The sequence below is a fragment of the Apis florea genome, unplaced genomic scaffold (assembly GCF_048593485.1).
Source record: "Apis florea isolate Af1SG1 unplaced genomic scaffold, ASM4859348v1 contig_3811_pilon, whole genome shotgun sequence".
Lineage (NCBI taxonomy): Eukaryota > Metazoa > Arthropoda > Insecta > Hymenoptera > Apidae > Apis > Apis florea.
In genome coordinates this window covers 1,038,449-1,065,478 of record NW_028256868.1, presented here as the reverse complement: position 1 = coordinate 1,065,478, position 27,030 = coordinate 1,038,449, and the positions used below count along the sequence as shown (strand labels likewise).

Below are 27,030 nucleotides of genomic sequence, written 5' to 3'. Positions count from 1 at the left end.
AAACAGTGGTTCGTTCGACACAGATGTAACGCGAAATTCTTCTCTGCAAAGAAGAAGCAAGAGTCGCTCTTTTTGCGAGTGAGTCCAACACTCTCTCATCCAAGAAGACGTTCGAAGGCATGGCCGAAGCCAGCGGAGCGGAGGAACCGTTCATCTCCCTACTCTTCGTCACCGGGCCTTGGCCTCCAGTCAGCCGATAATACGGACGCCACGATAACGCCGACAACTATTTTAAAAACGTCGATTTGGCCCACTCGGGATCAACAACGCCCCCTCCGCCTCCCTCCTCTTCCTATCTACCTGCATTCCTCGCAGTGCAAATAAAGAGGCGACCACAGCGTTGTTTTCGCGTCTGCCCCCGTTCGTGCAAACAAACCGAACAGTCATGGATGATGATTCCGTGTCCTCATGTAATTTGGGCTGCATAAAGCGTGGGTGGATGATTTAAGGGTAATGTGCATGTTTGTTGTTTCGTCGAGTGGGCGAGCGGTTTCAAGAGCGAATCGAGAAACGGTTGATTTTGACGAAGGTTGAAAATTGACGCGTGCACATGATTTGGTAAAGAGGTGGAAATCGAAAGAAGAAATTTAATTAGGAAGGGATATTTCAAATTTCGTGGATTCTATTTCTATTTTAATTATTACGATTAGCAATTGAAGGAATTTGAATTTTTTTCTAAGTATGAATGGGAAATATTTTCTTTGAAAAAAAATACGTAAGGTATTATTATTTCAATCGTTGTACGTAATTTAATCAAATTGTAAAGTTTCAGGTACCACGATTGAAATTGTACAACCGTTGCTGTGACTCGTCACCTCGATTTCCAGCGCATTTAATTCAATCGAATTCAAAATATTTTTCTCCATTATATTCTCAATATTCATTATTCTCGACATTTCTTGCCTACTAAAAATAAATCAAAATTTCATTCTTCTAATTAAGAAGAAAAATTGGTGGAGCAACTCGAATGAAGAAGAAAGAAAAGTGATTGAATAAGTTTCGAAGCATCGAAAGGAGAAATGTATTTTGAATGAGACGAAACGTTCACTATTAATACAGAATGCGGGCGAAACGTATCAGTGGGTTTTCGGGGCGCTTTCCGGAATTTCTCATGGCCAAGGTCGTGGCACTCGCGTCATCTCTTCGAATATACAGTATATTTAGAACGAGCACGAAGATTGTCTCTTTTCCTCGGTCAAGAAATTAGCATAGATCGTGGAAACCCATTGTCTATTCTCGTGAACAAGGATAGCGCAGTAGGACGAGTATCTGATGACGAGTAAAAAAATATTTTTCACATCTTTTGTTATGTAATCTAGATACGGTTTATGTCCATAATTTTTTTTCCTTTTTTTTTTTTTTTTTTTTCTTAACTCAAAAAATCTTACTGAAATCTTTGCTTTCAATTATATAATAAAGAGAAAAAAAAATCCCTAAAAAAAGATTCAAGAATTATATTTCTCGACATAAACCCTATCCCAAATCTGATAATATTCTGATTTTCTGACGAGATATTTTTGCAGCTACGATAATTAGACGAAATCGACGTATCTTTTCAATTTAAATCAAGTCAAGATTAATCAAAGTTTCAAAAACGAGAGTCAATGGCAAGGACAAGATATGTTTCGTATATTCTTTATCTTTCAATTGATAACACCGCGGTAAACACCAAATATATTAAATGAATCGTAATTCTGATGACTCAAACGCGCAAGTTAATTAAGCCTATAAGACATATTAAACAATCTTCCAAGTATAATCCAAAAAAAAAAGAAGAAAAAATAAGAATCAACATTTACTTACAAAACAACCGGATAATAAACAATATTCTAAATATATTCCATGAAAAAGTAAGAATTTCAGAATCAGTTTCATTACAAAACAAAAAATAGCAAGGATTATTAATCAACTTAACCATGAACCATGATAAATTCGACGAGTTCGAATTATACAATTCTAGGGGATGAATATCGATATATACGATTCCACGAGCAATTGAACATCGATCCATGGAAAATGCGATTTTCCACGTTCCATCCAAACTCGATTCATTCGAATTCCAAACCCTCATCGTTCATGGGATCTACTCCCTTTATCAGCTACGTCATCGTAACCGTGATAACGCGCCTCCCGTTCAATGTCATCGAAACGAAAGCCGTATTTTCACAACTGCGACTGGCCGCCGTTTATCAGAGGAAAAATCAAGCGTGACAACCTGTCGTCCGACTCGAGTATCATCGAGCCGTGCAAACAGAGAGTTCCAACCACCCTCTATGAATTTGTAAACGTGAACGTCGAAATTATCTCTGAATTCCGGCGAGTTTCCATCCAGTATTTTCATTAAATTTTCTGAATTCGATTACATTTGGATAAATATTCAGGGAAATGAGAACCAATTTTTTTTTTCTTTTTTTGAAATGAGATAAGATATTAAAGATACTAAAAAATTGTGAATCCTCAGAATGTACGAGTAATTTTCTCTTGTAAATTTAATTTTTAAAAAACTAACGTGACAATTAAATATATTTATCTAGATAATTTTTCACTCGATAAATTTTAAATATTTGATTAAAGTTTTTTAAATACATGTAATATGATCCTCTATTTGATAAAAATGTGTCTGTGACTTAAGAATACTTATTTTCTATAGAAGTAAAAAATAAGTAGATGAATAATAATAACAGAAGATCCTTTTTTTTTTTTTTTTTTTTTAATATTAAACGAATTCGCATCATTTTTATCAAGTGGCAAGTATAAGGGAAAAAATGAATCGATGTGTATTAAAATGTGTAAATCACAATTGATTTTTATCGATCGCACGATCAGTAGATGCTCGGCCCTGACATTAAACGCGACAATGTCAGTGACTTAAATTGTATTTGCGTGTCGAGGTCGTTATCTTAACAAACCGGTCGATCTTCCATGCCGAAACTGTTTGTTATTTAAATTTCCAACGGGACCGAGATGCCTGCGAGATTAATATTTGCACAAGTTTAAACAGGTTTCCAACACGCTCAGATAGTTCCATTCGCTTTCGTTTAGCAATAAGTTGAAACGAAACTTTAATTATTCGATTTTATGCGTGCTAGTTTTGAATTTTATTATTATTCTACATTTATCGTAATTCACTTTATTTTTCTTATACATGCATATTATATTAATATTAATTTTCTTATGTAATTTCTTTAGATAAACGTTATAAAGATAAAAAGCATCGTTGTAGAATAAAAATTAATGAATTTTATCTTTAAAAACACTTTGGACAAAAAACACGACATCTTTTAACATTTGAAATTTAAAATATTTCGTATATAATCTACCGAAAAGATCTCAATAAAAAGTAAAATACCGAATAAAATTCCTGATTCTAAATAAAACTCGAATAAAAGAAAATAACACTTACATAATTAAACTTCATCCTGAAGAAAATCCAAGAGAATTAATACGAAATACAATTCTTAATTTTTAAACGTAATTTCAAACTTACATCTAACCTAACCTAACCTTTAAAATTAAGAATTCAGAATTATTTTGAAACGAAATTCAAATTAATGTTACCATCATCGCAAACTGTTACGAATACAAAATGGGAATGAAACGTAACTAGAAACAAGAATAGATTATAATTAACGGCTAGAACGTAATATTTGCCATTTTTGTAGCACGTCCAATCGCATCGTCCGAATCAATAATGGTGGCCGCGCGAATCGAGCGACTCGCATATGCAGATTGTTTCGCCAGCAAGGAGGCCTCTGTTCATCGACGATGGATCGATTATCGATTATCAAGCAGCTCGAGTATTACCTTTCAAGGGACGAAGCCCCCGTAACGCATTCGTCTCGAACAACGTGTCTATTGAACCACTTCATCGATTTACTTTCGTTTTCGAGTTCACCTTCCGCCTATAATCTCGTGTGTCTGCCTTTCGATGCCAATTTATTTGAATTAATAACGAACAGTAGGTAAAGGGGGATTGTAAAACGGTCGGTACTCGAGGCTTGAGTTTCGAGAATAACAAGATTTTATGTCGTTCGAAGTGCACGTGCACTCGAGTGATTCGACTCTGTTTAACAAAGTCCGTTTGTATACAACGTGTAAAAACGAGTTATCAATCATTCTGCTTGCCAAGAACATCGATTAATACTTTTTATAAAAGAAAAATATTTGAACGATGAAAGAATTATAAATTAATTGTAAGAGGATTATAAATTTATGTTACAAGAGCTATTGTAATCGTTTATTTAGGTTAAGTTATTAGGTTGAGATAGTGAAAGGTGCGATGAATCGGATAATAAATCAAATAATTATATAAAATTAAAACTATTGTAATGATATAAATAATTCAAATTAAAATAGGAGAATCTATTTGAAAATATATCCTTGAATTCAATAATGTAAATTAAAAATACTTTCAAATAAATTATTACTATTATTAACGCTTATTCTTCATAAATTAAACTACTTTAAATGGCAGAATTTTATCAAATTACATAACTATACCTTATCATATCAAAATCCATCCCAAATTTATTAATTATACCGAATCGTTTCTGGCAAAGAAAGCTATATTTCACTAACACTACAATTCTCGTTTCATCAATCTAACCTAACCTCTCGTATCCCTACGAAATCTCCAAAAGCTAACCTTTTTCTACAAAAAAACACCTTAAATACCGTAATATTGCGTGAAAATTGAATATGCGACGCTCGACAAAGAGTTATATCCTCTTTCACCGTAATTTAACCAAAAAGAAAAAAGAAAAGAACCGCGTGCATCCGCGAAGTAAAGCCACGACTGTTTGCTTACACGCCACGACCGATATATTCAGAGTAAAAGAGCACCGTATACAAACCGGATAGCGGTGAGAGGGAGCTTTTACCTCCTTCGAAGAGATGAAAAACTTATTTTTAGGCACGAAATAGCTCGATCGAGCTTTCCAACGTCGCGGCACTGTCAACTTTCTCTCCCCGTCTCTCCTACGCGTTCGGCCTTCGCGTTACACAAACGTCCGGCTGTCACGAAGAGCGCAGACGATAGCGCTTAGCGGGGCTTATCGTTAATGAAACGTACAGACGTAAACACTAAACATAGTACACCAGGCGGAACACGAGGAACGCTGTGAACATCGGAGAGGAGGCGTCTCTATATTTGCTCCTGTTTTTCATTCAAGATGGCAATTATCGTTCGTTTGAAAATTTGTCACGAAATGATGACGCATTTTTTTATTTCGAAGAATCGAGAAACAAAGTTTTTCTTCAATTATTAACGATTAACGGTTAATAAATATAGCGATGAAAAGATGTATCATATATTTTTTTGTATTGAATATATTTGGATGAAATATGAAGTATTTGATGTAGAGATCCGAGTTGAGCAAGGTAATGGAAATTTTTCTAACTAATCGTAATCTTGTTGGGAAACGTTTATGCAAATGATCCTTTGTTACTGTACACTATGTGATTATGATAACTACGGAGTTTCTAAATATTGGGTTGTTTTATTCGAGTACGTGATACATTAACTGTTATCTTTAGATCGGTTGTTTTAACTTCTATGGCGTGGTAAATTCATTGAACGTTATTCAGAGATTGAATGGATAAAATTAATCGTGACGATATTCGATTTGCATGATAATATTTATAACGAATTGAATTAAAATATTTAGGTTAGATAATTTTCGATTTTTCTCATAATAATCTTCCTTCTATATATTCTGTGAAAGTTTTAATTTTAAAATGAAAAAGTTGAAAAGATAACCAATAAAAATACGTATAATGCGACTTAAAGTTCAAGATTTAACATTGATTAAGATCTAGATAATCTAGAATTTTCCCTTATGGATCAATCAGTTCGATTATTAAAAGTAAATCATCGATCTGACGAAATTATTTCATTTACAATTTAAAAAATATATATATTACGAATACTCGAACGTCTAATAAGAAAGAACATTATCATTATCATAATCTATCCCCTAAATATCAATTTTATCAATTTTTTGCAATCATTATTGTAAAAGACGCTACGATATTTAAAAAACCAGATTACGAGTATCAATCGAAATTATTCATTTCTGCGTATTTAAACGATAACGGAGAAAAGCTCAAAATCCAAATTTAATCGTTATTCTTAGGTATTCTTATTAAAAACGAAATAAATCCTTAAAACCTAACCTAATATTGATCGAGTTGTATTTAGACGAAGTTGAAACATACGATATATTAACCTCATATATTTCAAATTGAAATACATGTAATTAAAAAGAATTTCAAAATTTTAAATAACATTTATAATAATTGTACATTCGAAAATTTATCTTACGTTTTAAATATCTCAATTTTTGTCGTCGATCGGAGAAGATAACATTTCGAAATAAAATTAAAAATCTTAGATTCTTCGTATTATTTACTATTATAACGAAATTATCTAACGTTATATCGTTCGAAGAAAAAAAATATATTAAAACTCACCGAGATCAGGAATAGAACTAGTAGGCTCCTCGTGGTGGCCCTTACCCTCGTTGGACGCTCTGGCTCGGGGGGGCGGAGGCGGTGGCGGTGGTCTCATACTGGACGTTGAACTGACTACAACGGTTGCTGGCGGTGGTTGTTGCGTTGGTCCTCCGTTTCTATGATTTCCTCGCATTTGAGACTGTGGTGACATCAAAACCGTGTCACCACGGTGCCCCTGGGGCGGCCTGGGGCACCAGCCATGAAGCACCCTGATCGCACTCCTTACTTCCGCCTGGATTTCGGCGGTTCTGTCCCTTCCTGTGTGAGCCACGTTTAATGCGTTTCACCCGCGGCCGCGGGTCACTGGATTACACTTGAAAATCTCTCGCGAAAGACCGTTACGATCGGCTTCATTCACGAAACACGCGAGCACATTAATAGCCACTCGTGGACGAGTCACCGAAACGACACTCAATTTCGGCGTAGATTCAGACACGAACGAGAGCACAATATTTACTTCAGTCACCAACGATGCTTGACTCACTCGGTTTTGTCGCTGTTTCACTGTATCTCCGCGCGGATGTCTCTCGAATGTCACGGTCAATGTCTTGCGGCGGCGTGACACCTGCAATGGAAGCCCTCGCGGCGATACTCCGAACTAATCACTCACTTTACGCGCGCCACGAGTTCGATTTCGACGTTAACGACATGTAATCGCGTCCCATCGAGAAATTGCAATCACCGACGAGTAAATATTCGATCGAGGAAAAACGCGAACTGTCTCGATGTCACGAAAAAATTCGAATCACTGTCCACTTTCAAATATTAGACGGAATATTTCTCGTCCATGAATCCACACACGTGTCGATCCTTCGAGCGATCGTCTGTTAGAAATATCGATACATAGTCCGTATCGATTCCAGTTCGTTAGAGAACTCGAATGAACACTATGAAAGAATACTATGACGTAATATTTCAATTCTCGAAATAAGAATACGAAAAATGAATAGTTTTTCGATAGATAAGCATATTTAAATTATAGTTCTAATAATTAATTTGAGAAAAAAAATAATAAACCATTAATTCCAAAAGTTGATCGAAATATTTCCATTCATAACCTCAGAAATCGAAAGATGTCACACAATTAACGTTTCACAATTTTTAATAACACATGTAAAACACAATTTTGATCGCGTTCGAAACATCGAAATATCACTGATAGAAAATTTTCAATCTTCACAAAGCGTTATTATCGCACGATAAAAGAATGCGTAAAGGGAGAATACACGTAAGGCAGGTCCGCGTGGACGAGTGTTTCTTAGCAGTTCGCCGAAAACAACAGTCCTCGGAATACGAGTAGTCCCTCGCGAGCCACTACCGACCTTTCCCTCTCTCCCACCACCCACGCAGCGTCCTCCTCCCTTCTGCTTTCTCGCTCCCGCTTTCGTACTAGAATTACTCTCCCCCTCTCTTGGAGCACTCTCGGTTTTCCTCTGTCACCCTTAACATACGATCGAGACGAAGACAGCGACCGAGATCCACCTCCACGGTTGACCGCGGTTTATCGTCACGAAGGCCTCCAAGAGCGTCAACCCCTGCTCGAGTTTCGTCACGAGGTAAATCAAAAGCAACGTGACTCCGTTGAGTCTCGCGACAACCAGACTAGCTTCGATTACGCACTTTGTGTTTGTCTCGCGCGACAGGTTAGCGTCGTTTCTCTCACTTCGATCGTTAGTCGATATGATCGATCACGTGGTCGAGACAAACATGGGAGATCATTGCGAAAGCGCGCCCTCTATGCTCCACACTTTTTCTGTTCGATTCTATCGAGACACTTCCTTGATGAAAAGCACGTGGATCAGTGCGTAATGTGTCACACTCACGGTCAAACGGAAAAAAAAAGTCGGTGGTTGGAGCGCAGACGGCAATGAGCCGACGACGACGAGAACCGTCATCGGCGCCGGCGAAAGTGAGAGTGCGGCCGGCCGCGATGGATTCAGCGGTGCATAAGCGCTCTCGTTTCTCTCTCTTCCTCTATCTAGATATCTCCCTCGCTCCCGATATCTCTCTCTCGGTATTATATCTGTTTCATTCTTGCCCTCTGTCTATCTCTCTCTGTCTTCTTCCGTGCGTACGTTCGTCTTCGTTCTGTTCTCTGTCTCTCTTCGTTTCTCGCTTCTTCTCACTCCCTATTTCGTTCTCTATCGCGCCCCTATGGATAGCCTATAGCCTGTGGCGAACGAGCATGGTTCGACCTATAGCGTTCGACGTTCCAGCGCGCTATCCGCGTGCACTGACAGCGCATGTATATAAAGCGACTGCTTCGCGATACGACCCCACACTATGCCACGTAACACGATCTCCCGGTGCGCACACACTACCGCGCCGTTTTCTGTCTTTCTTTTACACACACTTGTTCCCTATTTTTTCTCTTTCTCGATTTCGTCTATTGCCCTTTCTTTCTTTACTTTTAATTCTTGTCCCTTTTCTGATAACGTTGTCTCGCTCATCTCTTCTCTCTTTACAAATATCTTTGTTTTCTTTGTTTCTCCCGTTTTAGCTTCTATTAAATTAATTTTTTTCATCATTATTTCCAATCTCTATCTTTACTCCTCTCTATCTTCTATATCTCGTACCACGTTCTCTCTTTCTCTGCTTTTATTTCCACGATCTGATTAGACGAAGACAACGAAATACATGTCCTGTACACAGTCTCGCAACCGGAAGCAGATGAGAAGCCAAACCTTCCATCACACCTACCCTCTTGAATTTCTTTCGCGCGCGTGTGTTCACTGGAACGACACGCGGCGCGTGCGCATTCATAGCGCGCGAACTACGCGAAGGGCTGCATTTATACGAAACACAGATGTCCAACACGACAAGTGCGTCAAATAAAACGCGAGCATATATCTTTTGAAACAGGGGTTCCTCTAATTTTCATAGTTGTATACTAGCCTGAAGACAGTTTTTTTCGCTGTAGGACGGATATTGAAATGCGTAGGATACATATACCGCCTACAATAAATGCAAACGGACTTGCGCTAATAGGATAGCAGGGGTTGCAAAAGGGCAGACAGAGAGAGAAGCTAGTCGTGCTACCCATGCTTAACCTAGACGCGTGTGCGTGATTGGTGCATGCAACCAAGAGAGACAGGAGTGGACAATTATTCCAACTTGGTTGGGACACGCAGTATATAATTGCATATATTGCTACATCACGAAATTTATATAAAAATTAGTATGAGTTATATTTAAAATATTTAAAAAATTATACACTTCTCATTCCACAATTATACACGCATATAAATTATATGATTCTACTTTAGATTGTTGAATTTTTGAAATGATCATCGTTGACAAACGAGTTTTTCTCGTACAATCTAATAGGGAAATTTTACGTAATCCTCTGCTAATTTCTGATATCATTCGAGCAGAGTATGAACGGGGCTATGCACAGTGTAGCGACAAGCCTGACGTAAACGACCAGCCGATAGGCAGGGGTGGTTGAGTGCGCGGCCGCGGTTGCGCGGCCGCTATCATATGGCCTTGTCCTTGAATGAGGCTCGTGAACCCGACTGCCGCTTTTATCGATCAGCCCCCGCATCCCGCTTCGACGCACTCGCTATAACCATCCATCTATCTCGATGCAATGGCGTACCTAGCCGTGAGTACTCCCGGATCAATGTGGCTGCTCTTCAACGGTCGTATATATCGAGCCCTCGTATGCTATATTCGTAGACACTCATCGACTCCTTTGATCCAAACCTTCCTTCATCCATAGTCCCTAGATAGAGATAATTCTACTTTCGAAAAATGCAACTGTGCATTTTCCGTTTTCATAGTAACCTTATTCTCAAAGGAAGCGAATATCAATAATTTAGGAAGACTGTTTCTAAGAAATTTTGGTTAAATAATAATACTCTTTGATGCTTCGTTCATTGTAAAAAAAAAAATTAACAACGATGACATGATTAATTTCAAATCAGTTTCATATTTTCCTAAATTTTGTTGTTTATAATTTAGAGAGATAATATTTCGATTTAAATATCGATATATTATTATTATATAATCGCAAAGAGTTTTGTAAGAACGTGTATCCGTTATAAAGAATTATATTCGAGGCTAGACGATTGCGGAGCACGTTCATCTGGTTCGTCGAGAGAAACAGACCGATCGCTGAGACGAATCCCCCTCCCGGTCGTGTCGAGACGCGGAAGAATGGATTATAATAAGTATAATGGCGTAGACATTAAACCCTTCTGTATTTCGTTCAAGGATCCCCTTAGAAGCGGGCGTTGTAGGTCGACTAGCGAAGGTCAAGGTCTCCCTTGTCGAGGATTCCAGGCTGACACTCGTTCCTGCACTCCGTACCAGTGCCCCTGAATGTCCTGGAACACCGAATTTTCGGTCTTAATAGAATAATATACGGGACTAAGGGATACGGGTTTACAGCCTTTGTCCCCCGTATTGCTTGTATGGCTCACGTCGAATTTTTCTCCTGGTTAAATACGTCGGAGAGAATAGCTTCGAACGATTAATTGTATTCGTTTGTGTTCTTTGTAATCTTAATTCTTTTGTCTGTCATCGTATACTTAAAGAGGAATGGAATTTGTAGTTGGGATTTTTTTTTTTTTTTTATTCGTATGATGAATAGAATTATCGTAAATCTTATTGATCGTTTAAAAATTCTCGTTTAATAACTAATAAAATTTGAAATCTATCTCGATATAATAGCTCAAACATCGTTCAATACACTTTTGATTGTCGTAATTAAATTTTTTTCTCCGTTCCCCGACTCCGCAATAAAAGTCAGCGTTCTGTAACTGACCCGATAAGAACGAGTTAAGATAACTTTCTGAATATCGATCAATTTAATTTCCGATGGCATAAGTAGATTACCAGTGAATATTGTCGGCAATAAAATGAAGCGATCGTAATGATTATTTCGCGGATATATAACGATTATTCTTCCCTTTGATAAAATAAATGAATCGGATATATCTTTGAAGAAATTTTCAAAAGAATCCCTTTAACACTTCGCAAATCGATCCAGCCAGGCTCAAACTACGCACTCGACTTTTTCAAAGGTAAGCTTTTAATTGTGCGCGAATTTTTAACGATTCGCTCGCCAAATGAAACCACCCTTAACAAAAAAAAGAAAAATGTGTGTGTATATATCTTTATCTGTCGGCTCACATAATCATCCAGACAGATGAGGGTCCCTTATCTTAAAATGTATTACAATCTCTCCCAAACTTTCCTCTCGCACTTCTTCTAAATAAATTCTCGACTCGAACGAATTTTTCTTTCGAAAGAGTTCAACGAATTATCTCGATTATCTCAAATTTATTATTCGAATCTCAATTTTTATCTATCAACACCTGATTATTAGAAATCGTTTGGCTCTCTAAAACTTAATTCTGAAAACACATTTCTTTTTTTTTCTTTTTTTTTTTTCATCATTCATAAAAATTGAATTCCATCCAGAATCACGCCACCCGAAATTCTATTCACGAGCAGCGGCCTTCTATTCCACGAGCCTTCCACGAGCAACAAGAGTTTGCAGAGCACGCATAATGCGTTCGGTGGCCCTCCCCCCCTTCCTTCTCACACGCAGGGGGTAATCTCCGTGTGGTGGCCGGCCGCGAGACCCGCGACCAACGTATTACGTGTCCGAGGTCGTAGTTGTTTAGATCTAGATGAACCTGAATCATCAAACCGGTCTGAATGTAGTGCGCGGCTGGCTCCGTGGTGCGGCTCAGCACGACTCTCGTTGGATTAGGTTAGGGACAAGACGCGTTATAGCACGCATGAGTTAGAATAGTGAAGGAGGGAAGGGAGTGGGGGGCGAGCTAGGGAACCGAGAGAGATCGACGCGACGAGATAGAGACGACAACGACGACGACGACGACGACGACGTTGGAGATATTGTTCTCGAGTGGGAGAAGAGACGATTGGGTGAGAGGAGAGGAGAGGAGAGGAAATGATGGATAATGATAAAGAAAGAGCGGAGAGGAGGGGAGGTGATTTGACGAAAGTGAAATAGACGGTGAGGTCTTGGAAGGGAAAATGAAAGGCCAGCCATTTTGAATATATTCGAAAATAGATATTTGTTGCTTCGCTTTTATTTTTGAATAGGAGATTTAGTTTAGATGCGTGGATAGATTGTGAAGAAGAGTCGGATTTTCTGTAGGATTAGATATGTTCTACAGGGATAGTAAATGATTAGATATGTTCGTGCAGTGATTTTAGGAGGGGATGGTTGTTAAAAGGATGGATAATAAATGGAGGGATAAAAATTAGAAAAATTCTTTATTTTTTTTTTTTTTTTTTTTAAGCATCGTGGAACGATGATGAGAAAAGGAGAGGGAAAGGAGAAAACAGGGGAGAAGAGGAGGGAAAAAATGGTCCTATAATTAAAGCGAAACAAAGCGTCTGGGTCAGGAACAGTTGGGTGGGACAGCAAGGTCGGTTTACCCTCGAAGGAGGTCCTCAGATGTTCAATCTATTTAGAGAATATCTCTGCATGTCCGTTCACTTTCTGCTGATAGAGTATGTTTGTCTCTTCGACGCGTTTCTTCACTATTTTTAATAACTGCGCGATATCCAATTTTCTATTTAAAAAGGAAAACCATCTTGCATATTTCCAAGAATATTTCCCTTTTACACTGTTTCGTTAAAATTGCCCATACAACTCTACATTCCCTACATTCCGAATAAAACGAAATTAAGTTTCGTAAGTACGTTAAAATCGTTAAAATCATACTTTCACCTTCGCGCCAAAGGTGTACTTTCTACATTATTTATTCTATATCGTTTTACAATCGTTCTATAATTCCATGCTAGATAAATTATTATTATTATTATTATTACGAGGTTTCTTTTGAAAAACTCGACCTTAAACGGATTCACGTGAGCATAAATCCTGTAGATTCCAGGACAAGCTGGGACCGATATCCCTGAAATGGAGGTCGGATTACACAATTGGTTGCCTCGATCGATTCCTTTTGGAAGAAGGCGCATTAACGTTGCGTAATTCTCCTGAAAAGTTACGCACAACGATCCTCTAACGATCATCATTGATCTTATATCGAAGGAATTGTGATACCGTTTCATTCTGTTATTCCAAATAATTCGATCGCAATTAGAATCGTAGCAGTGGAGTTGTTCGACTTAACATAGCTGCAATTTTCACTTTCGATTCGATAGTTTTTTAGATCGGATATAGACAATTTCGAGTAGAGGTAGCGTTAGATCTCGAACGATCGCAATTTCGATTCGATAGCTTTAGAGGCAGACGATTTCGATTTGGACCAGGTCCAGTATAAACGATCACAATTTCGATTCGGTAGCTTTAGACCCATTATTTCGATCTGATGTGGATAATTTCGATGTTATTGCAATTTTCGATTCGACGAATGGTTGCAATTGTCTGATCTGCGTTTTACATGTAACACTGTTAAATATATTGGATCGTCGAAAATATCAGTGTGTTGAATCGAAAGGGATTTGCATTGTTTTACATCCAAGCGAAGGAATGGTGACCGGGGGTATGGACGTAAGGAAAGAACACGAGACTGGTTCAAGTTCACGTCGCTTCGGGGCTTTAGCCAGGCCTCAAGGTCAACGGAGAAAGCCTTCCTTGTTCGTGGTCTTGTTGTCGATATAGTGTTCGGCTACCCGATACCGCGCATACTAGATTCACTCGGTCAGAATGCCTTGAAGAGCCAGCCCATACCTCGTCACATAGCTTGTTCCCTGGCTGCACTATCTTCCTAGGTGTCTGGATTATTAATTTCGTTTCTTTTTTTTTTTTTTTTTTTCAAATTAATCCAGTTTGATCCAGTTGTTGATTCGTTAAAATAGACAATCGATGTATGACATTATTCACAATTTTAATCGAGTGTAAAGTCTAAAATAGAGTCAATAATTGTCGCCTTCTTGGCGTCGACGAGCCATTACGAGACAAATTAGAATGAATTAATCCATTGCGGATGAAGGGCTTAAGTGTCTAAATAGATTTCAATTGACTGAATTCGTTTTATTAAAAATCTCTTGCATATACCCAAATACAAATCAAATTTATCTTGGAATTATATTATTGTTATCGAGAAGAACGTTTTTCTCATTTCAATAAATGATAAATGATTCGAAAAGCACGAATGATGAAAACGTAAACGTCATAAATCATCGGGGAAAAGCCCAAGGAAAAATGTCCACCGATATTTCCATCCGATATAATCTCGATCCGATTCAAAAAAATCGAAACTGATTTTAATACCGTTCAGCATCCTTCCACGAGTGGAAGCAGGCTCGTCGATCAACGAATTACGCGTTGCTTTCACCGTATCGGCGAGGAAAGAGAAAATGAGTTCGGATTCGATGGCGTCACGCGAGGGAATTCCTCGAGGTTCGTCGACCTGGCTGACCCAAACCGTTCTCCACTTTCGTTCTCCGCGATCGGGACGCGAACGAAAGCGAGGCACGACGAGTGGCGAGAGTTTTAGAAACCGGATCGCGACCCAACGGGGGTCCTGAAAACGAGGGAAGAGGCCCGTCGAGAGCGAGCGTGAGAGTCGTTTAAGAAAGCGAAACTGTTCCGCGGCGAGGAGAACACTGGCCCGCAACTTTCCACCAGGCTATCGCCTCCCATACCCGAGGTGAAATCGCGGACCATTCGAACGACCGGTTTCTTCTTTTTTTCATTCGAAAACCGTTCCAATTTTAAATCGAGAGAGAATTCGCCGATTTTGAATCAAATCGAACGAAGAAATTTTTATCAAACCCGTTTGGGAAATAGAAAGCCCTTCTAACTAAAGGATGATTAACAACGAAACGAGCGAACCAAACCTTTTTCCAAACCTTCTTATCGAATTGGAAAAAAAGGGAAGAAACGATTCATCGATCAGACCACAACGATTCCACGTCACTCGTACGTTATAACCTTTTCAACCTCCTTGAACCGATTAACCCGATTAGCCACGAGTGACCCATATATCCGCACAATGATTCCCTCGCTTCGAAGCGAAGTGGTGAATCCTCTCGAACCGCGGTGGCCTTGAACCCGGTGGTCGAAAGTGCAAGTGGATCGGCGGTGGATCGAGGCGGTGAAAAGGGAAGGAGAAAGGGGCCAGGCCTGTGTGCCCAAAGAAGAAAACGGTTTTTGGCCGCGTTCGACGAAAGTGAAACGGCCTTCGGGAGAGCGAACGCCCCGGCGTGTATATGGGCGCCATTGAACCAGTGACCTTCATACGAGAACCGGTCTTTGTTCACGGTCTCTCCTCGCGAGCCACCGACCTGATCTACCCTCGCCACGCTAGCCTCCTTTCTAGACGACATTTGCATACGCGTATCGCCGCTCCAATCGGGATTTTGCAACGCTTCCTGGACCCAATTTCCATCCGGCCGGCTGCTCTCCTCGTTCGAGCAAACACGATTGAATCGATGAATCGTCACCAAGTTCGTTTTTTTTCTTTTGATTTACGATTACTGATCAATCGTGTATCGATAAATTGGATTTTTCGTTGGTTTAAGGCGAATTGTTAATTGTTAATTGGAAGAGAATTGTTGTTATATTTGCATTGTAAATTTCGGTAATTATTTTGTTTCGTTATTTATCTCATAGCCGTGACTTTCTTTGCCAAGCTTCATAATCCAATTATTATCGTATTCATTATCGTGCTCGCGAAGAAAAGAGTTGCTTGACTGCTAAATATTCGCAATGTTATGTAGAGTTCAATGTCACTTACTTTCACCGTACTTTCGATCTCGATTAAAAGCACGTTCACTTATTCATGAAATCAACAATTTATTCTAACGTTCCTCTTTATTAAAAATTTATCGTTAAATCTGATTAACGATAATTCACTGCTCGACTTGTTTTGCTGCTTAAAATTTGTACCGTTTAATCTTACATTTTATTCCGAGCGATTGCATTTTATTTGAAAAATATAAATCGGGGGCAAAAAATTATCGCGTCGAATTACGTTTTTCTTGCTTCAAAGTGTACGAATCTTATCGAATGCAAACTTTCATTAGCGAATCTTAATTAAAAAAGAAGAAAGGAAAAGAATAAGAAAGAGTAACGGGAACAAAGAAATAATGGAACAAAAGAGTGGAAGAAGCATGGTATCATCGATATCGAGAAATTTCAAAGTTTAGGGCAGAGTTTAACTGGCCACCATGACCTTTCCCAAAGTAATAAGCGTTAATTTCTGCATTTCGTGACTTCGCCGAGTTACTCGCGTGCCACAGAAAGAATTAATCCCGACCGCTTTCACTGTTCGAGGCAAGAAAGTCGTAATTCGCTCGAGTCGCATATGAAAAGAACTTTGGCCTCGCGTGAAAATTAATCATTTGCATAATTCTCGAAACACTTTCACAGGAACGTGATCATCCACCATGATATGTAATAGGCTGCAAAATGTTTTTCACCTTTTTTATCTCTCTTTTTGTTTGTCTTCGCGTCGAAAAATTTCATTTATGCGATAAACTTTCTAACTTCCAGGCTTGGCGAACTCTTGAATTCTAATACGGTGTTCATAAAAAATAATGCACAGTCCAAATTCCAGTATAAGAAGAGAATTATTCGAAACTTTTTAATCGTTTGTGGAACGATTTTATTTTTTAACCGTGATCGATATTAAGTTAATTTTTCAACTTTGTTGTATATACGCCTTTCGCGATATTTTCACAAGCGTATATCGTAACGAGCATTCGTTTTCCACGCTCAATTTAATGACGAGCCGATATAATTCCCTCCTTGTAGATTTTACAACAAAACAAAATTGAAACTGTTATGTTCCTTCTTTTTCTTCTTCTTCTTCTTCTTCTTTGTACGGATTTATCTCGGTTCAACGAATTCGTTCCTCGAACACGATTCAATCGGGAGATTATTATTTGCAATTGCGAAAAATTAGAAATCTCGTGTCAAAGAAGATTTAACATTATCGCTCGTTAATAATTCTAAGAATTTCAACGAAATAAAATCAGCTGGAACGATACAACGAGGAATGAGGAATGTAAGAGGAGGATAATTGCAGGGAGATTTATCCTCGAGATTTTTTTAGCAAGGAGTAGAAATAGGAGGAGTAGGGGAGCAAATAGAAGAAGCACGCATCGCGGTTAAATTATCAAGAAATTATCAAGACTCACAGACGACGTTTGTAAGCCGGCTCCTATCACCTGTGATAATTTTGTGTTAACATTGAGACATAGCACGGTCGATTAGAGGACGGTCCCCTTGATTCAGATATCATATCTACAGACGCGAATGCATCCCTGTGATATCACAACGTTTTTGTTTCCTTAACCTCGTAGCCTTCGCGATGAAGATATTTTCTCGCGCCAGATGTTTCAAAATTGTTATGGTCGATCAATTTTATTAAGTTTGTTAATAAATAATAATATATAATTCGAATCTATGATTATTATTATTGGATTACGATGAGATTTGTAGTTTGATAAAATAACGCAATCCACACAGTTTGGTTCTTTTTTTAAAAATATTTATTTGGATGCTGGGCAAATTTTATTCTCGAGATAAAGCGTGATTTTTATTAAATTTTTTTTTTTATCACTTCTTTGAACGAAGTTTCACAGTTTTGGGCGACATTTAGAGAGATCAGAGAAGTTATTAATAAAACTTTGTATGGAAATTTTTCAAAAAGACTTTACGTCTTTAGAAGAGAAAAAGTTGTGAAAGGTTTTTGATAAGGAATTGCTAAGATATTGCCTTATCTGCGTATAATATTTACCAATCATATGTTCGAAATAGTACACAATGTGTACGTTGTACGAATATTATACGACGTACGATTGCATTTTATAATAATATCCATGTAATTTGCATTTTATTCCAATTTCAATTTTTATTCGAGATATAATTGTTTTAATTTTTTAAAAGACAGATTATCGGGATGATTGATAATTGATCTACGGCATAGTCGAGCCTCGACTGAAATATAACGTAACGTTGGATCGTTATGTTATATCGCGATATCTCGATCCATTTGACATTGAAATTCTTATCAATGTGTCTGGCATTGGTATTTGTTCAAATACATTAGCCATATATACAGAAATTTTCAAAATATCGCCTATATTCTTTTCTTCGTATTATAATTAACACTATCCCAACTCTTTCGCCACTAATATTCCATCCCATATTTATTATATTATTGTATCTATTATATTACAAATACATTAATAAGGTAAATTCTCTCAATAACAACAATGCTATTTTTACTCTTATTTTTTCCTTGTGTTGTAACTCGGTCATTGCGCTTAATCAGAAATATCAATGAAGAAAGGATCGATAATTATTTTTTCCCCAAATCATTGCACTTTAAATAACAACAATAATAATAAAAGAATGACGAACAAAAGATCGACAATTGGAACGTGTATAATTCGATTCGTTGTCAAAATATTGCAATTATCAATTATTTATGATCTACAAGTATCTTTGTCATCGGATATTTTTATTCTTTGCTCGATGATTATTCATCGTATCGGCATGGTGACATTGAATTTTGGCACGGTACAATGGAATGCGATCGATATCGCGTAAATGCATTTATGCGTTTTTTTACCAGTCTTCTATTTTCTTTTTTTTTTTTTTTTTTCTACGATAAAAATTAATTATTCCATCAAAGAATCCTTTCGAATCGAGAAAGAGTCACTCGTTTTACGATCTACGACGAATAATAGTCGATCTAACGTGATATTACTAATAAATATTCCTTTCATTTTTGTTGTGTATTCTTCACAATTATTTTTATATATTATAATTTCGATGCGTGGTAAAAGTAGAAATTCTGCTCGATAGCATCTCTATCGGCGCTAAAGTTTCTCTTGCTCGAAAGTTGTAAAATTGATCGCAAAATTAATATACATCTAACGCGTTATTAATGCCGTACGTATATGAAGAAAGAATCTAAATTATTCTAGCGTATATTTAAACATGTGCGACGAAAGGAAAATGTTGAATTAAATTTTTTTCGAAAATATTTCCAATTCCGATAAAACGATTATCGATAATTATATATCATTAAACACGAATGTTTTTAATTCTCAGAGCACAAATACTTTGTGAGAAGCGCGTACATATTGACTCGCAACTGTTTTTTTTTTTAAAAGCGATCGACTCGATAAGTGGCCGATGAATCTAATTAGTTATCACCTCGTGTGTGAAAATACGAAGAGAAAAAAGAAATATCAGAAAATATATGCGGTAGGTCAGGAAACCAAAAATAGTATCCCATCTGGATAAATAGACGGATGTAACGTCATCCACGCGGGGTGGTGTGGCCTTGCATTTTGATTCCGCTCGAAAAACAAAATCGTTATCCAAAATAAGTCTCGAGACGCATACGATTAATAAATTTAAACTTAAGGCTTCGCTTTCAAGGAGAAATTACGAAAATCTCTAGATAGTCTTTCAACATTTCTTTTAACAACATTTCTCGTGAATAATAATATAAAAAAAAAAAAACCATCACTTCGTCGCTTTATACGCATTATATAAAATCGTATCGTATCGGGAAATTAAAATCGTTCTCTTGAAACAATTTTTTCCTTCCTCCATACCTTTCCTAAAAAGAGAAAAAAAAAAAATCATCGAATATAATCGTGGAAAATAATTATTTCCTATTACAGTCGATCGATCATTGAAAACACCCTATAAAATTGTGGCAGCACTTGAAACGCCAGTTTTATTTCACGCCCACGATCCTCGAGGGGGGGTGGCGTGCCCGCGCGAGGGTGCGAAAAGTCGACAATGGAAAAGATTTCATCCAGAAGCGTCACATGTCGCGACAACGGTACGCACAAGTCGCGATACACCCCACGCAATTTTCACTCCCGGCCCCCGCGTTCGAGCGTAATACCACCCCTTCGCTTCCGCTTTCTGCCGGCTGCATTTTTAAAAGCTATCACGATACCGCGGTATATCGCGCTGTCGGCCGTTGCACACACACTTACCCGGGCCGAAAATCACGCGAGAACAGCGTGTATTTACGCGACATGCAATTTGAATAACGCCCGCTGACCGATCAATAAACTCGCCATCTTCAGCGCAACATTTCTTTATTCCTTCAAGTTTTCAATCCAACGTTGTATGGGCATGAGAGAGGACAAAAACTTTGATATCGTATTTTGCCACGATGCTACTCGCCATCACGCGCGACAACCTGTAACAAAAATTTTAACAGAGAAAAAAAAAAAAGAAAAGAAAAGAAGGGGAGGAAAATCGAGTACAGTCTCGATCGAAGAAATTCGATCTCGATCTCAGCATGAGAAGTTGGAGCTTGGATTTTCGTCGCGTTCAAACACGCGTGAAAATCGCCACCCACGACGACTTCACGAGGAATCGGTATTTTTCCTCCGAATACAACCCTCGTGTATTCACCCCTCCTCCCCCTCCCCCTCCCCCGCTCACGTCAGACGCGATAGTACGCATTGTGCCGCGCCGCCAGCGGGGGACCTACAAGTCTAGCCTTGACTGTGCGCGCGGGGGTTGCTATGGCGATCGACCACCACCACCGCCGCCGCCACCACCCAACGTCGGCGGCGGTCTACGACCAAGAGTGTGACCCCGACCTTTCAGGTGGATGACCTCCACTGCATCGTGGATGCGCGCGCACGCCACGGCCCTCACCTAGACACAGGCCGCCCCTCTTCCCTCCACCGCCACCTCCCCCCGGACGGGGGTGGAGGAGTGCAGCCGGCGGCGGCGGCGAGGAGGAGAGAACAAACCCGAGCGTGGCTTGTCATTACTCGAGACTGAAGATTGTCTGGCTGGTTACTGTGAACTTGTGGAGGGGTTGTATTTTGATTGCATTGTCGCTGCGTTTCTCCTTCCTTTCTTTCTTCGAGTTTCGCTCTCGAGGGGATGAGGCGCATCTTGCATCTCTTCGTGGGGGGGCGGATGAAATTATGACGAATCGATTTTTCGAAGGGTGCGAATGGAAAATGGATTATTGCAGGGGTTTTGAAGGGGGTTTCGAGGGAGCACGTTTCGTTTTAAATATACGAGAGTCGGCGAGAATGCAAGTAAGTATATAGATAGGGTAGGGTAGTCCTGGGTGGATTCCGTTGGAGAGGAGAGCGAGGAATTTCCGGGGCGCACCTGCCGGGCGCAGGAATCGACAGGTGTGGAAAAAGTTTATTCTCTCTCGTCGGGTTTCGCTGACCCGGTCACAGCCGGGCACGAACGTTGCATCTACGCCTATGCGCCAGACGCCGACAAGGGGTTGCTCACCCCTTCCTGTCTGCACCCTCACATGGAAACGCGGTCGAGGCTTTTGCACGGACGTTGTTCGACCTTTCTCTCTCTCTCTCTCTTCCTCTCTCGTTTTCTCTTTCACTTCTCGCCCCTTTTCTCTTCCCCGTCTCTCTCTCTTTCTCTCGGTTCTATTCTTCCTCCTCCTCCTCCTCTGCCAGTCTGCTCGATTTCGCCCAGCCAAAGAATACTTAAAACGTTGCATCTTTCGAACCCCCTCCGAATACATCTTCCTCGGGGACGTTGGTAGATGACGTGTGTTCAACACGAGCCTGCTTTAAAATTTGTATCTTGGTATTTCTTCGTGAACAATGTATGGATCGAGGATGATCGTGATCACGTGATAATATTATCTGTCTAATGTTAATCGGATAGAAACGATAATTGGAATAATTATAAAATCCAATCGAAGTCTCGTTTCGCTGATCATTTCGATCTTAATCATTTATATGATGTTACGATTCTAATAAATAACAAAAATTCGAAAACACGGTATCAATTTCGTTCCTTTCTGCATTTTATCGATCGGTCGTTATCGTCGCGTCAACTATAATGGCACGGTTTAACACAATCCATCTCGTGATAATTACATAAATTTATTAATTCCTTGGTGCGCCAACTCGAGATCGGATTTCCAATATTCGTTGCCCGCGTTGAATATTTTATAAACGGCTGATAGATATCGAAGAGCGCGTTAAGATCGTTGACGAGATCTTAATCGACTATCCGGTAGATCGTCTCCTCTATCGTTGATGTCGACAATGACCGCGAATATAAGGGTGTCTCGAACGTTATACCTCTTCGTGCATGTCACGTTGCAACCCTCCCTCGATGCGTTATTCCCTTTTCTTTTAAAGAGGAACGCGATATCGATGTACTTTGATCATTTTCATCCCTGTATTTCTCGTTGCTTTTTCGATTAAATAAAAATATTAGCTCTTCATTGCTCGATACTTTTTGCTAACGTTGCTTACATCGTAAACGTGAAATACTGAATTAAATATTAGACTTTGAAATTATGTACTTTTTTTTTAAACGTATAATAGTGACAATTTAAAAGTTCCATATTCCAATTTCAACAATGGCGATGCAATATCGGGTGTCAAATGGTTGATTGGTAAAGTAAATAATAAATATATTTTTAATTATAGAAAAATTTATAGAAACCGATAATTAAAGAAACATTATCCTCCTCGTGACAAACGATATATACAAAAAAATACTGTTGCGCGTCGATTATTTCCGTTATTATCTTTTACTTCTGTAATTAAACATATAATTGCCAATTAACAGCTAGTCGACGATTCTCTCGCGTAAAAGTATTTCGATCATTCGAAATTCATGCAATTACTTAATTATAAATATCCCCCTCGAATCGAACTTACCGATTCGAACGTGATAATCGAAAATAAATAAAATCCAGGGGCAAAACAATTCCTACGAATCTCTACCAATCGCGTGGAAAAAAATACCACGTGTAAACAGCCCAAAAATCCAAATCCAAACCCCTCTCACAAATTGAACTTAATGCCAATTCGAACGGAAAATGCAAAATCTCTCGAACGATTCGTCAAACCTTGCCTATAAATCTAATTAATCCCCCGAAAAAAAGTCATCGAAATCCCCCCACCCACCCCTCCAAATCCCTAATCGACCCCGCTCGAGTGGAGCGAGAGAAGAAAGAAGACAGACAGAGAGAGAGAAAGAGAGAGAGATTCCTTTTCTCGAGAAGGAAAGAAAGAGGAGAGTGGAATCGTCCCCCTTCGAGTTTCGAGATCCGCCGCTTACCGGGTAACGAATCCAATTACTTGCTAATTAGAGAATCGAGGCAGTACGGTACTTTTTTTTTCGAGAGTTGCGTGGGAGGGAAGGCTTTCAGGGTGGAGGGGGAGGGGCGGCCAAGGGACTCCATGGGGTTTTTTCCTCGGCGAGGATGAAGTGCGCAATTAATCCGTCTCGCGTAGCCACTTCTGCCACTGAAACCGCATTGATAACCCCCTCGTCCGCCATTTTCGCCGTGACGTCGTCGCCGTTCCTTTCTGTCACGTGTTTCCTCGACGACGAACGAACGAGGCGACGTAACCAGACGTCCCTTAACGACGTCGTGTGCAATGCACGATCTTCGGGGAGGGGGGGGGGGGGGAGCGGTCGATTTCAACCCCCTCTTCTCCCTTTGCGACAGAAAGGGTGGCATGGATGATGGAATGTATCCGTGGAATAAGTCGGTAATCTTTATACAGGTGTCTCTTGGGTATGCATTAGGGATATATTGAGTCTAGAAATTGTTCATTGTTAATTCTGTGACGTGTTTTTTAAGACAATGAGTTGGGTAAATGATTTAGCAACGCGAAGAGCGAATAGAAGGATAATGGGAGCATATATCATTAAAGTAATGTAAAATAATTCGAGTTTTTTCGAGACGAATCTATAAATGGATGGAGATCTAATCTTTCACAGAGTTTTCGTCAAAGGAGATATAAACCGTGGAGAGGAACGGCGATGTTTATCTCGACAACAGTGAGGGATTAGAGCACGTTCGGGAATATTTCAGCTTGGCCAATGCCCCAGTGAAGCTTAATGACCCCGTGACTGCTCGCAAGCAGCTGGCCAAAGGCCCCCGCGTATCGCGTGCGCGTACACTTTGCATGCTTATCGCTCGAATAATTACACACTCTAACCCCGAGAACAGGCCTGCTGATCGGCTCTGCTTCGAGCTGGCTACGATATCAATTTTGAAAATAAAAATTGTCGCCAATTCTCCAATCGAATTTGTTCGATCGAAAAAAACTAACGTTCGTTCGATTCAAATTTGAATTTTTCGCGATGATAATAATGAGAAAGAGTGAAAAGGAGGGAAGGTAGGAGGGATGGAAAGGGAGGAGAGGTAAGAAGCTTTCAAGGAGGAGACGTTTTCGAGAGTGGGGGTTCAAGAATAGAGGCTTGGGAGATGGGTTTCTTCTGGCGGAGGTTACATTCCTCGCTGCACTTTTCGGCCGCATCTGAAAACAATGCGTCGCCCACGCAGTCTGCCGAGCACTACTCGTCATTGCCTCGTCCCTTTTCCACCACCGTGCTCGATTCACGGTCACAGTTTTGCGACGATCCGTCTAGACGGACAGCCCTCCACGAACCACCACCTTTTTTTCTTCCCTTTCGTTTCTCTCCCCTCCTGCACAACGAGGTCTCTCGACCCGTGCATCAAACCTATTACTTTCTAAAATTTTTCCAGCCAAAGTCTAGATTCTAGCTTAATCCGTTTCTTCGCAACAAAAATTGCCACCACACTTTTCCATCAACGCTTAAGAGAGAGAAACTTTAATTAACTGGAATTTCTTTTCTCATTAAGCAAATCTGAGGATCTGATTGCAGAAACTTCTCTTTTGATTGACTTATCCTTTCTTTAATTAATCGCGGAGCACGCGATCGTATATTTCTCATCTACGCGTGTTTTATTTTCCACGAAAAACTGAACTACAACAATAATCCCGATAAACTTATTCTTAAACTTAATATCATCGATCATCTTATCGATTCGAGCGATAAAAAGTGGAGTCGATTAAATTCGATCTGGAAAACGAGATCTGGAACAGATCCCGTTAATCTTGGGGATCCCGCGTAATTGCGATTAATTAAAAATGGCTTTGGCATGCCGGGCCCTCGTGAAAGCACATCGTGTGCATCGATCGCGCGATGGAGGGTCGTCGTCCGCTGTGTTGCAACGTATCCCGTGCAGACAGGATGCACTCCTTTCATGTCCGCTCATGCAAAGGACACTCTCATCGCGTATGCAGCCTCGAAGGCTCCACTCGAATTGTCGGCATCTCTCCCGTCCCGCCTTTGTTCCACAACGAACCGGAGCCATTCTTCGCCCGCGAACACCGGGTGGAAAGTTGATTTTTATCGACTGGACAGTTTCCTGTTTCGTCTAGACGTCGGGAAATGTATATATATCTGTGTCGAAACGTTGGCCACAAACTTTATTTTTCGACTTCTTAAATTCGAAAATCTTCCACGATTTTATAAATTATAATCTTCTTGGCTTCTGATTGAGATTGAAGGGTTATTCGTTCCATTTTCCAGTATTGGTTAATTTCGCAAATTAGGAGGAATTTTTAAACGTCGTGCGTTGTATCGACGCGAGGATCAGGGCAAAATAATGTTTGAAAAATGGAGTAGGTTTTAATCGTGGAATAATATCAACTTTCCTTCACCTTGCATTTCTTTTAAAATTGATAGAACGGATTGAAATTGTTTTTTTTTTTTTTTTTTTTAAAGTTTGCGAAGTATATAATTGCAGTGACACCGCTTCTGTCGGTTTATATATTAAATTGGGGCGAACTTTCGCTCTCTCGTGCCGCAGCACCAGTATGCCATTGCCACGCCCCGAGTCTGCAACCAGGTGGAAGTTTGCGTCACCCCAACGTGACAAGACCCGATCCTCCTTTTAAATGGCCGCCCATGTTATAGCCAGGCATTTAATTTTGTCCCTGGTAATTTAATTCCTTAGTCATTAACTTTCATCAATTTATTCCTGTACACATATGTGTAATACACGTGATACATAACCCGATGAAAAGATGATTCACGGTTCCTCTTGTTATATATTTAGTCCATGAATTATCACGTAAGAAAATCAATAAAAACGTTGCCTTACATACAAAACAATTTACTCGTAATATTTCTTTTATGATTTCATATTAATTATACAAATAGACATTTTATTCGTTTGTTGAGTATTCCTTCGTGATCCTCAATGATCGACTTCTCCGAAATATAATAATTTCTTTCGACGACGAAAATCGTTTCACGAAGATCCCTCCGTTAACCAGTTCGTATCCCGTCGAAGTTGGGAGCAGTGCCTAAGTGCAACAGGAGGTTAATTAACGGAACATTTGAATACAGCGGATGAAATTCCGACGCCACTGGGACAAACTTGCAAACGCTCGAAACCAACCGTCTGTCCAAAACCCGTATCGAAAAAACGATCGAATCAACCATCGATCGAGCAAACTTGAAATCTCGAATTTTTCGACAAAAGCAACAAGTTCCATCCGACAGCAAAGTTCAACGAAAGAGAAAGAAGAGTTTCAAAAATCACGACTTCGTTCCATTTCCCACCCCCCGTTTCTCTTCACCCCCTTCCATATATTCGGCGCTAATAAGTAGGAGCCATCTTCCCCGAACTGGCTCCAGCACTGGTCCAGCGTAGGATTTTTTAATAGGTCTTTCAGCTTGGCAACCGCCCCTGTCTGCGAGCTGCTGCTTTTTTCTTTTTTTTCTTTTTTTTTTTTTTT

The 27,030-nt window shown here is 39.5% G+C and overlaps 1 protein-coding gene and 1 long non-coding RNA gene across 2 annotated transcripts in view; one reads left to right on the top strand and one right to left on the bottom strand.

The window, feature by feature from the left end:
• Positions 1-8,432, bottom strand: part of E75 (ecdysone-induced protein 75) — a 148,580-nt gene extending 140,148 nt beyond the window's left edge. Inside the window, exon 1 of the mRNA XM_086917024.1 lies at positions 6,472-8,432. Coding sequence (XP_086773150.1) covers positions 6,472-6,664 — 193 coding nt within the window. The 5' untranslated portion in view covers positions 6,665-8,432. The remainder of the gene's footprint in view (positions 1-6,471) is intronic.
• LOC147656102 (uncharacterized) overlaps positions 7,939-27,030 on the top strand; it is a 32,566-nt gene continuing 13,474 nt past the window's right edge. Inside the window, exon 1 of the long non-coding RNA XR_015295055.1 lies at positions 7,939-8,069. This is a non-coding gene — a long non-coding RNA (uncharacterized LOC147656102). The remainder of the gene's footprint in view (positions 8,070-27,030) is intronic.